Below are 12262 nucleotides of genomic sequence, written 5' to 3'. Positions count from 1 at the left end.
GGAGTGGCTCAAGAAGAAGCACATTGGCCTAGCCAGTCTCCAGACCTTAATCCCATAGAAAATCTGTGGAAGGAGCTGAAGATTCGAGTTGCCAAACGTCAGCCTCGAAACCTTAATGACTTGGAGAACATCTGCAAAGAGGAGTGGAACAAAATCCCTCCTGAGATGTGTGCAAACCTGGTGGCCAACTACAAGAAACGTCTGACCTCTGTGATTGCCAACAAGGGTTTTGCCACCAAGTACTAAGTCATGTTTTGCAGAGGGGTCAAATACTTATTTCCCTCATTCAAATGCAAATCAATTTATAACATTTTTGACATGCATTTTTCTGGATTTTTGTTGTTGTTATTCTGTCTCTCACTGTTCAAATAAACCTACCATTAAAATTATAGACTGATCATTTCTTTGTCAGTGGGCAAACGTACAAAATCAGCAGGGGATCAAATACTTTTTTCCCTCACTGTATGTTTAAGTAGATCTGTCCATAAGAGATTATTGCCGACAAAAATTCAACATTGTTTTGACGTTGGCCCGTTTTAGGTGGCTACATATCATTGAGACAGGGCATTTTTAAAGGATGGTTAAAGAGGGGCTGAATTACCTGATTTGGCCTCATTTTTCTCGCTTGGTCTTTAAGAAATACAAAGGCCATGACTGAAGCCAAAATAAAGTGGTTTAAACTTCTTTCGCCAATTAGCTTCAGCCGGCTGCAGTTCGACCGTGGCAAAGTTGGTTTGACATTGGATAGCCCATCTCTGAGGCTAGTTAGGGACCGTCAATAAATTACACAATGTAAATGGGACAATATTTTCATGTTGGACATCTTTTAGTTGTCTCAAATGCTTTCAATATTTGCAAATTAATTTCTACAATTTATAGTTGGTTTGAGGTTAAGTAATTGACATTTGGAGCTATTGACATTTTAAAATATTGTCCCATGTACGTGGGGTAATTGACTGATGGTCCCCAACTAGCCCCATAGGGATACCGAATGTCAAACAAAATTGACCATGGGCATTACTATCAGCTCGAATTGATGATCATTTGGGACCTGCCAGCTGTGGGCAGGATTAAAATAAACCCAACCCAAGGAAAACTGTTACAGTACCCTTCATTCCGTGACATACAATGTTTCCTATCATCTCGCAAATCTCTGACTTTAAGACCAAAATTATCCTATTTACACTTTGTAGTCAATTTTGACACTATAATAAAATGTTTCAGACTCAAATTTATGACACATTGGCAGTTTTCAAAAAGAGAAGTTGCTTTTTAGGGGCAGTCGCTCTTTAACGCAGTCTAAATTCGAATAGTTTTGGGATGTCCAATACGCCACAATGTTAGAAGATCATCTGATCTCTTGCCTAGCCAGTGTGAGAAAGACAGTGTGTAAAAGTCTGAATGAAAGACAACCGCTAGCCATCTGACACAAAGGCGAGAGAGGAGAGAGGAATTTCAGGGTCATTGAATAATTAATCTACTCAGTTTGTTTATGTGCGTGTGTGTGCGAAAGACACAGAGAGAAAGATAGTTTGCGCGTGTGTGAGAGAGAGAGAAAGAGGAAGGATGACCTCTACTCCCCTATAGGTCAAAGGGCAAAGGGACGTGTCGCCCACCTTTCCTATCCCCCTGTGCTTTCTTTGTCGTCATGGTTACGTTTGTGGTGTCCCGACAGCTCGGGTAGTTGAAGCATTGGTGTGTGTGAGAGTCAAAGGCCTGCTACACTGGACATTTCAATGAGCATAAGCAGCGTGTTCACTACAAAATAATTTGGATTACTATATTGTGACTTACTGATACGACAGTCCGGTCCGGCGAAGCCGGGGGCACACTCGCATCGAAACCAGTTGACACCGTCCACACAGATACCACCGTTGTAGCTGAAAAGAATGAGGGAAAAAAGAAAGAGAGAAGAGAAAGTGAGAGAGCAGTGAGGTTAAATTAGATAGGCCAAAACAGAGCACACCACTCTTGACTCATTTCACACGAAACAGCAGAGGGGAGAGAGTGCGAGTGTATGAGTTGGGTTCCAGGTCACAAAGGCTAAATTCTGCTCATCAATACACACCTTTCAAATGCTAATATCTACCCCCCACCCCTCAATCCAACCCCTTCACTCCTCCCGATTTCACCCCTCCCTCCCCCTTCCCCTCCCGTGCTCCCTAGGTCACCAGTGAAGAATGGAGGGGAGGGCAGGAGGAGGGGAGGGGAGGCGGAGGAGAGATTGCTCCCCCGTCGTCCTTCTCTCTATGGGGCAGGGGCGACTCTTTTAAGGCCCCCAGAGCCTCCATTGTCCCCTCCCGTTCATTTAAAACCAACCCTGGGTTTCGGATTAAGGAACATCTTTCCTCTATTTTACGAGCTCCCCCACCTCCCCCATTTGGACGTATCCGCTCTGGAGGGGGGGGCATGCGTGTGTGTGTGTTGAGACAATTCATGGCCGTTGCTGTACAGCAAAGGTGAGGGTCAAAACAGAGAAAAGGCATGACACCAGTCTTGACAAGGGGGGAGGAGAGAGGAGGAAACACACGTACCAGGGGTGAGGGTTACAGTCGTTGGTGTCTGTGGAGAAAAATACAAGACAAAGCCATAAGAAAGTGAAAACCATGCTTTAAAAAACCTCAATATTAAGCTAAAATGGCAAAATCTTTAAGTTGCATAGGTGCATTCGAGTCAGGACAAAGGCCTTGAAATTGACATATCTACATGGATTTGTGCAGGAGTAAGATTGATTGAGGTGCTGAGAAAAACAGTTTCTCTGGGTTTTGTTTTATCTTGAAGTGTACACTCGTTCACTACTTCTAACAAATCTAAAAGCATTGGATGCATGGGATAGAGGGAGTTTCCACCATATTTCTTATACCAGTCATTTCCTTTCAAATCAGTGAAGATGTCCACACTTTGGGAGGAAAGAGATAATTGGGACGTAGTCTCTATGCGTGACACTGGTGGCAGCAGTGGGATACACTGGTAGCAGTGGTTGGATCCAAGAAGCGACTTACTTTGGGCGCAGGTGGGGCCCTCCCAGCCCTCTTTGCAGATGCAGGTGAAGGCGTCGCCGCCTCCGACACAGGTGCCTCCGTTGGAGCAGGGGCTGGACGCACACATGCTGTTCTTGGCTGGAATGGAAGAGACAACAAAAAAAAAGAGGTGAGACACGATATGATAGACAGAATACAATGAATCGATAGAGACGAGACAGACGGACAGACAAACAGAGAGTAAGACAGACGGACAGGCAGGCAGAAAGACGGACAGACAGGGATACAAACAGAGAGATATTCAAATAATGCATAAAAGCACACACACACCCCCTCACCTGTGTTACAGGTACTGCCGCCCCTCCCAGGGGGGCATGCACAGCGGAAAGCGTCCCCGTGGTCATAGCAGGTGCCCCCGTTACTGCAGGTGTTGGCATCACACTGGCTCTCACCTGTGCGCACACATATTTTAGAGGTCATACCGAAGACGCTTAGACCCATTAGAACTCGGTCTGACCAATTAAAATTATTATACAATTCATTTAATTCAACGCATCTGATTAGCACACATGCAGACACTCCAGGGCTTGACATTACCTTTTTTTAGCCACTTGTCCTTCAGATAAGTAGGACATATTTTTTACTTATCTTAAAGCTCAAGTTACTTGTCCCCCCCCCAAAAAGGTCAAACATCATGGGCCAAAAAGGTGACTGAGAATTGTGTTGTATGATTAGGGTAGCAAAAATCCAGTGATTTTGACAAAATTCCTAGGCTTCCCAGAAATCCTGGTTGGAGGATTCTATATTTCCTACTTATTCTCTCCTGACTCTGGGAATCTTCCAACCGGGAGTTCTTGAAAACCTGTGGATTTTGGGAAGATTACCAGAATTTTGCAACCCTATGCATGAGAAAGAGACGGAGATATCGTGGACGTACGTCGGGGTGCCTTGTAAAGATCAGACGGCGAGCGAGTAAACTGCCTCTTCCATCAATCCTATTAGCCAATGTTCAATCATTTGAAAATAAATTAGACGACTTAACATTACGGTTATCCTACCAACGGGACATTCAAAACTGTAATATCTTATGTTTCACCGAGTCGTTGCTGAACGATGACATGGATAACATACAGCTGGCAGGACATACGCTACATCGGCAGGATAGAACGGCTGACTCTTGTAAGACAAGGGGTGGCGGTCTGTGTATATTTGTAAACAACAGCTGGTGCATAAAATCTAATACTAAGGAAGTCTCTAGGTTTTGCTCGCCTGAGGTAGAATATCACATTATAAGCTGTAGACCACACTATTTACCAAGAGAGTTTTCATCTATATTTTTCGTAGCTGTCTATTTACCGCCATAAACCGATGCAGGCACTAAGATTGCACTCAATGAGCTGTATAAGGCTATAAGTAAACAGGAAAACGCTCATCCAGAGGCAGCGCTCCTAGTGGCCGGGGAATTTAATGCAGGGAAACTTAAATCCATTCTACCTCATATCTACCAGCATGTTAAATGTGCATCCAGAGGGGGAAAAAAAACTCTAGACCACATTTATGCCACACACAGAGATGCGTACAAAGCTCTCCCTCGCCCTCCATTTGGAAATCTGACTATAACTCCATGCTCCTGATTCCTGCTTATAAGCAAAAAACTAAAGCAGGAAGCACCAGTGACTTGGTTAATAAGGAAGTGGTCAGATGACGCAGATGCTAAGCTACAGGACTGTTTTGCTAGCACAGACTGGAATATGTTCCGGGATTCTTCCGATAGCATTGAGGAGTACACCACATCAGTCACTGGCTTCATCAATAAGTGCATCGATGACGTCGTCCCCACAGTGACCGTACACACATACCCCAACCAGAAGCCATGGATTACAGGCAACATCCGCACTGAGCTAAAGGGTAGAGCTGCCGCCTTCACGGAGCGGGACTCTAACCCGGACGCTTATAAGAAATCCCGCTATGCCCTCCGACGAACCATCAAACAGGCAAAGAGTCAATACAGGACTAAGATTGAATCGTACTACACCGGCTCTGACGCTCGTCGGATGTGGCAGGGCTTGAAAACAACAAAGGGAAGCACAGGCGCGAGCTGCCCAGTGACACAAGCCTACCAGACGAGCTAAATCACTTCTATGCTTGCTTCGAGGCAAGCAACACTGAAGCATGCATGAGAGCATCAGCTATGTGATCAAGCTCTCTGTAGCCGATGTGAGTAAGACTTTTAAGCAGGTCAACATTCACAAGGCCGCAGGGCCAGACGGATTACGAGGACGTGTACTCTGAGCATGCGCTGACCAACTGGCAAGTGTCTTCACTGACAATGTCCCTGACTGAGTCTGTAATACCAACATGTTTCAAGCAGACCACCATAGTCCCTGTGCCCAAGAACACTAAGTCTACCGACCTGTAGCACTCACGTCTGTAGCCATGAAGTGCTTTGAAAGGCTGGTCATGGCTCACATCAACACTATTATCCTAGAAACCCTAGACCCACTCCAATTTGCATACCGCCCCAACAGATCCACAGATGATGCAATCTCTATTGCACTCCACACTGCCCTTTCCCACCTGGACAAGAGGAACACCTACGTGAGAATGCTATTCATTGACTACAGCTCAACGTTCAACACCATAGTGCCCTCAAAGCTCATCACTAAGCTAAGGGCCCTGGGACTAAACACCTCCCTCTGCAACTGGATCCTGGACTTCCTGACGGGCCGCCCCCAGGTGGTAAGAGTAGGTAACAACACATCTGCCACGCTGATCCTCAACACGGGGGCCCCTCAGGGGTGCGTGCTCAGTCCCCTCCTGTACTCCCTGTTCACCCATGACTGCATGGCCAGGCACGACTCCAACACCATCATTAAGTTTGCCAACGACGCAACAGTGGTAGGCCTGATCACTGACAATGATGAGACAGCCTATAGGGTGGAGGTCAGGGACCTGGCCGTGTGGTGCCAGGATAAAAACCTCTCCCTCAACGTGATCAAGACAAAGGAGATGATTGTGGACTACAGGGGGAAAAAAAGAGGACTGAGCACGCCCCCATTCTCGACGGGGCTGTAGTGGAACAGGTTGAGAGCTTCAAGTTCCTTGGTGTCCACATAACCAACAAACTATCATGGTCCAAACACACCAAGACAGTCATGAAGAGGGCACGACAAAGCCTATTCCCCCTCAGGAGACTGAAAAGATTTGGCATGGGTCCTCAGATCCTCAAAAAGTTTTACAGCTGCACCATCGAGAGCATCCTGACTGGTTGCATCACCGCCTGGTATGGCAACTGCTCGGCCTCCGACTTCAAGGCACTACAGAGGGTAGTGCGTACGGCCCAGTACATCACTGGGGCCAAGCTTCCTGCCATCCAGGACCTCTATACCAGGCGGTGTCAGAGGAAGGCCCTACAAGTTGTCAAAGACTCCAGCCACCCTATTCATAGACCGTTCTCTCTGATACCGCACGGTAAGCGGTACCGGAACGCCAAGTCTAGGTCCAAAAGGCTTCTTAACAGCTAATCATGGCTACACAGACTATTTGCATTGGCCCCAACCCCACCCCAACCCCCTCTTTTACGCTGCTGCTATTCTGTTTATTATTTATGCATAGTCACTTTAACTCTACCCACATGTACATATTACCTTAATTACCTAGACTAACCGGTGCCCCCGCACATTGACTCTGTACCGGTACCCCCTGTATATAACCTCCCTACTGTTATTTTATTTTACTGCTGCTCTTTAATTATTAGCTTTTTTATTTATTTATTCTTAAACTGCATGGTTGGTTAAGGGCTTGTAAGTAAGCATTTCACTGTAATGTCTACTCCTGTTGTATTCGGCGCATGTGGCAAAAAAAAATTGATTTGATTTGATGCTAGGAACCACTTCATAAAATAATATCCGGAGGACACTTGGATCTGATTTCATTCAGAGTAGCCTAATTTATTGATATTGTGATTGTCGCGTGATTTCTTTTAACTTGTCCATAACTTGTCCATATAATCTGCTTGTCTGACAATTTTTTTTAACTTGCCCCGGGCAAGCGTTAATGTCGAGCCCTGCACACACACACTTACGGGAGTGGCAGGTCTTGCCCTTCCAGTTGTCGGTACACTCGCAGTAGAAGTCGTTGACCAGATCCACACAGAGGCCACCATTCTTACACGGGTTACGGTTGCACTCGTTCACATCTGAGGGAGGGAGGAGGAAGGAAGAAAAGGAAAATAACACATTTTTATGGCTGTGTTATGAGGAGGAAGAGGAGAACGGGAGGGAAAGGAAGACAGAGGAGAAAGAGAAAGGGGAGGAAGAGGAGTAGAAAGGCGAAGAGGAGAAAGACAAGGAGGAGGATGAGAAGATAAAGAGTAGGAGAAGAACGACAGGGGAAAAAAGAGTAGGAAGAGGAGAAGAAAGAATAGGAGAAAGACGAGGATGAAGAAGAGGAGACAAAAAGTAGGAGGAGAAAGTGGAAGAGGAGAGCCAACTTACTGAGGTCACACAGCCGGCCCTCCCAGCCGTCGGGACAGAAGCACTGGAAGGAGTTGACCCCGTCGATGCAGGTGCCTCCGTTCCGACACGGACTACTCACACAGTCGTTCACGTCTACAATTGAAAAATATACATTCAATTTTATTTGTCCCATTGAGGTCAGAACAGGGGTTCCCAAACTATTTGGGGCCTGGGACCCCTTTTGTGATAGCAAATTCATCAGGGACCTCCTCAAAATCAGAAGACAACTGACTTTAGAGTGCGATAAAAATAGCATTCAAGGAGTTTTACCATGACTGCTGCAGAGCATGGCGGGACTAACCAAGTCTCGGGCCCTGGGAAATAACATTTTAAAAGGCCCCCCCCTGTTCACATCAGAGTTAAATTACAGTGCATTTATGTTGAAAACATTTCTAGGGCATACAAGAAGTATTGAGTTGAAAACTGGATCAATGAGAGTACTGTAGATCCCTGTGAGCCTCCCAGGCCCTGTTGTGCATCTAAGGATAGCCTATAATGTAGATGAACTATATTCCATTGCAATGTATTGCACCCTCAACTTATTTCACAGAACACTTGGCCAAATCTGTTTAATCTGTAGTTGCTTGCAGTATTTATAAAAAATAAAATAGATCTGGCCGCGGACCCCTTGCAGTACCGCCACGGACCCTTGGGGTTCCCAGGACCCTGGTTTGGGAACCACTGGGTCAGGAGACCTCTTATAACAATAACATCTGCTTTCTCCTGAAGTGTGCACTCATTCACTACTTCCCACAAATCTAAAAGCATTGGATTGGTGGATGCATGGGTTAGTGGGAGTTTCCACCATATTTCTTGTACTAGTCTATACTAGTTCTCTTGCAAATCAGTGAAGTGAACAAAAACACACTTTGGGAAGAAGGAAAGATAATTAGGACATAGCCTTGGCCTAGAGTGGTTGTGATTGTTGTTGCCACCCCCACTGAATGAGATCCTCAGGAAGCGAAGTTGATTCTAAAATCAGAGAACTTCTACCCAGACTGAGGTACCAGTTAGGCAGGCAGGCAGACAGGCAGAGAGACAGACAGACAGTGCCCAGCTGGAAAAACTGGTTGCAAAGACGTCATTGTCATTTTATGCCATCATGGTCAGGTTGTATACTGGATGTATAAGGACGTTCACAGCTTTTTTTAGCGACCAGAAAAAATGCTGTAATCTTTCCCATTTTTGTGGTTAGATATAGTGTACTCAACCAGAAAACCAGTTGACAGCATGAAAATAACGTTAAGACTTTCTGTGTCGAATGTACTTACTCTCTTGGCAGTAGGTGCCACTTAAAGGCTTGGGGTCAATTAGAATTCAAGCATGAAGTGGAGAATTTACTTGGAATTGAAATTTAAGCAATCTTAATTATTTTTTTATTGGAATTGAATTGGAATTTAGACTGTCAATTGGAATTTAATTGGAATTTGGAGAAAAAAAAACAGCCTTGGAATAGAATTTAAACTTGAATTGTATTATAATTGTTCAAATTCCAGTTAATGGATTTAGGATTTTAAAAAATACTAACGTTATTTCAATGTTTTTATGAATATTGCTAGCAACAGAATAAACATTTAAAATTACATACAGTGCCTTCAGAAAGTATTCACACCCCTTGACGTTTTCCACATTGTTGTGTTACAAAGTGCTATTAAAATGGATTTGTAATTTGTCAACGATCTACACAAAATACTCTGTCAAAGTGGAAGAACATTTTCACATTTGTAAATGTTTTTATTGAAAATAAAACACTAATATCTCTTGATTAGATACATATTCAACCTCCTGAGTCAATACATGTTAGAATCATCTTTGGCAGCGAATACAGCTTTGAGTCTTTCTGGGTAAGTCTCTAAGAGCTTTCCACACCTGGATTGTGCAACATTTGCCCAGTATTCTATTCAAAATTACAACCAAATAATTGCAGCATTACCGCAAAAATGGAAGGGGGGAAAAGTACGGAACTTGTCTGTCGGCCCTGCATTACAGAACATAATTGATTGAAGAAAATTGTGATAAATAAAAAAGTATACCAGTTTCATTTAAGGACCAAAGGATTGACAGCCGTCCCATATATAGTGGGGAAAAAAGGATTTAGTCAGCCACCAATTGTGCAAGTTCTCCCACTTAAAAAGATGAGGCCTGTAATTTTCATCATAGGTACACGTCAACTATGACAGACAAATTGAGAAAAGAAATTCCAGAAAATCACATTGTAGGATTTTTAATGAATTTATTTACAAATTATGGTGGAAAATAAGTATTTGGTCACCTACAAACAAGCAAGATTTCTGGCTGTCACAGACCTGTAACTTCTTATTTAAGAGGCTCCTCTGTCCTCCACTCGTTACCTGTATTAATGGCACCTGTTTGAACTTGTTATCAGTATAAAAGACACCTGTCCACAACCTCAAAACAGTCACACTCCAGACTCCACTATGGCCAAGACCAAAGAGCTGTCAAAGGACACCAGAAACAAAATTGTAGACCTGCACCAGGCTGGGAAGACTGAATCTGCAATAGGTAAGCAGCTTGGTTTGAAGAAATCAACTGTGGGAGCAATTATTAGGAAATGGAAGACATACAAGACCACTGATAATCTCCCTCGATCTGGGGCTCTACGCAAGATCTCACCCCGTGGGGTCAAAGTGATCACAAGAACGGTGAGCAAAAAATCCCAGAACCACACGGGGGGACCGAGTGAATGACCTGCAGAGAGCTGGGACCAAAGTAACAAAGCCTACCATCAGTAACACACTACGCCGCCAGGGATTCAAATCCTGCAGTGCCAGACGTGTCCCCCTGCTTAAGCCAGTACATGTCCAGGCCCGTCTGAAGTTTGCTAGAGTGCATTTGGATGATCCAGAAGAGGATTGGGAGAATGTCATATGGTCAGATGAAACCAAAATATAACTTTTTGGTAAAAACTCAACTCGTCGTGTTTGGAGGACAAAGAATGCTGAGTTGCATCCAAAGAACACCATACCTACTGTGAAGCATGGGGGTGTAAACATCATACTTTGGGGCTGTTTTTCTGCAAAGGGACCAGGACGACTGATCCGTGTAAAGGAAAGAATGAATGGGGCCATGTATCGTGAGATTTTGAGTGAAAACCTCCTTCCATCAGCAAGGGCATTGAAGATGAAACGTGGCTGGGTCTTTCAGCATGACAATGATCCCAAACACACCGCCCGGGCAACGAAGGAGTGGCTTCGTAAAATGCATTTCAAGGTCCTGGAGTGGCCTAGCCAGTCTCCAGATCTCAACCCCATAGAAAATCTTTGGAGGGAGTTGAAAGTCCGTGTTGCCCAGCGACAGCCCTAAAACATCACTGCTCTAGAGGAGATCTGCATGGAGGAATGGGCCAAAATACCAGCAACAGTGTGTGAAAATCTTGTGAAGACTTACAGAAAACGTTTGACCTGTGTCATTGCCAACAAAGGGTATATAACAAAGTATTGAGAAACTTTTGTTATTGACCAAATACTTATTTTCCACCATAATTTGCAAATAAATTCATAAAAAATCCTACAACGTGATTTTCTGGATTTTTTTTTTCATTTTGTCTGTCATAGTTGACGTGTACATATGATGAAAATTACAGGCGCCTCATCTTTTTAAGTGGGAGAACTTGCACAATTGGTGGCTGACTAAATACTTTTTTCCCCCACTGTAGATTGCAAAATAGTTGGGAAGATACTTTTGACGTACCGATTCCATGGCATTGTGTTTATGAACTGATACGCAAAACGACGCCAGATTCAAAACTTAGAATGTTTCAATTTAAATTATTATACAATATTCTTGCTACCAATATATAGTTATTTATATGGGGGAAACAATCTTCCCAGCACTGCAGATTTTGCTGCGAAGAGAATCATTAGATCATTTGTTTTGGTACTGTCCATTTGTAGCTTGTTTTTGGTCACAGGTCCAGGAATGGCTGAAGGATTGCAATATTTACCTGGAGCGAACCCTGCAGATAGCACTACTGGGTGATCTGAAAAGTCAGTCAATTGATCAATAATATTTTTAGCAAAAATGTTTATTTTTAATTTACAATCTGTAGAAACAATGAGAATAGATGTGTTCAGAACTTTTATGAAACATCACAGTACAGTTGAAAAATATATGGCAAATAGAAATCCAATATGGATGGTGTTAAGAGATAGATGGGAGGTGTTGAATGGAGCTGAAGGATGAAACTAATAACAACTAATAACAAGATAACTAATGTAAAGCATACTGTGTCGATAATAAGTATATAGGTTATAGGTTGAGAGCTTTTGTGAAAGAGTACAGTTAGAAATATATGGCATATAGAAGCAAACCGGACGGACATCATGAAAATGATCGGAAAGGTTGAGGAAGTTCAGGAGTAAAAACAAACAAAATATAATTATTGTAATTAGTGTCCATAAAATGTACAGTTGAAGTCGGAAGTTTACATACACTTAGGGTGGAGTCATTAAAACTCGTTTTTCAACCACTCCACAAATGTCTTGTTAAACTATAGTTTTGGCAAGTCAGATAGGACATTTACTTTGTGCATGACAAGTCATTTTTCCAACAATTGTTCAGCAAGGAAGAAGCCACTGCTCCAAAACCGCCATAAAAAAGCCAGACTACGGTTTGCAACTGCACATGGTGAGAAAGATCGTACTTTTTAGAGAAATATCCTCTGGTCTGATGAAACAAAAATAGAACTGTTTGGCCATAATGACCATCGATATGTTTGGAGGAAAAAGGGGGTTGCTTGCAAGC

The 12262-nt window shown here is 43.6% G+C and overlaps 1 protein-coding gene across 2 annotated transcripts in view; it reads right to left on the bottom strand.

The window, feature by feature from the left end:
- jag2b (jagged canonical Notch ligand 2b) overlaps positions 1–12262 on the bottom strand; it is a 104004-nt gene that overhangs the window by 15767 nt on the left and 75975 nt on the right. For both annotated transcript variants that reach the window (XM_041864812.2, XM_041864813.2), the window contains 6 exons: positions 7478–7591; positions 7066–7179; positions 3320–3433; positions 3003–3119; positions 2535–2562; positions 1795–1880 (listed from right to left, as the gene is read on the bottom strand). In XM_041864812.2, the coding sequence (XP_041720746.1) occupies positions 1795–1880; positions 2535–2562; positions 3003–3119; positions 3320–3433; positions 7066–7179; positions 7478–7591 (573 nt within the window). The remainder of the gene's footprint in view (positions 1–1794; positions 1881–2534; positions 2563–3002; positions 3120–3319; positions 3434–7065; positions 7180–7477; positions 7592–12262) is intronic.

This window comes from Coregonus clupeaformis, chromosome 36 (assembly GCF_020615455.1).
Source record: "Coregonus clupeaformis isolate EN_2021a chromosome 36, ASM2061545v1, whole genome shotgun sequence".
NCBI classification, from domain to species: domain Eukaryota; kingdom Metazoa; phylum Chordata; class Actinopteri; order Salmoniformes; family Salmonidae; genus Coregonus; species Coregonus clupeaformis.
The sequence above is the reverse complement of the archived record's forward strand: the minus strand, read 5'-3'. Positions and strand labels throughout refer to the sequence as shown.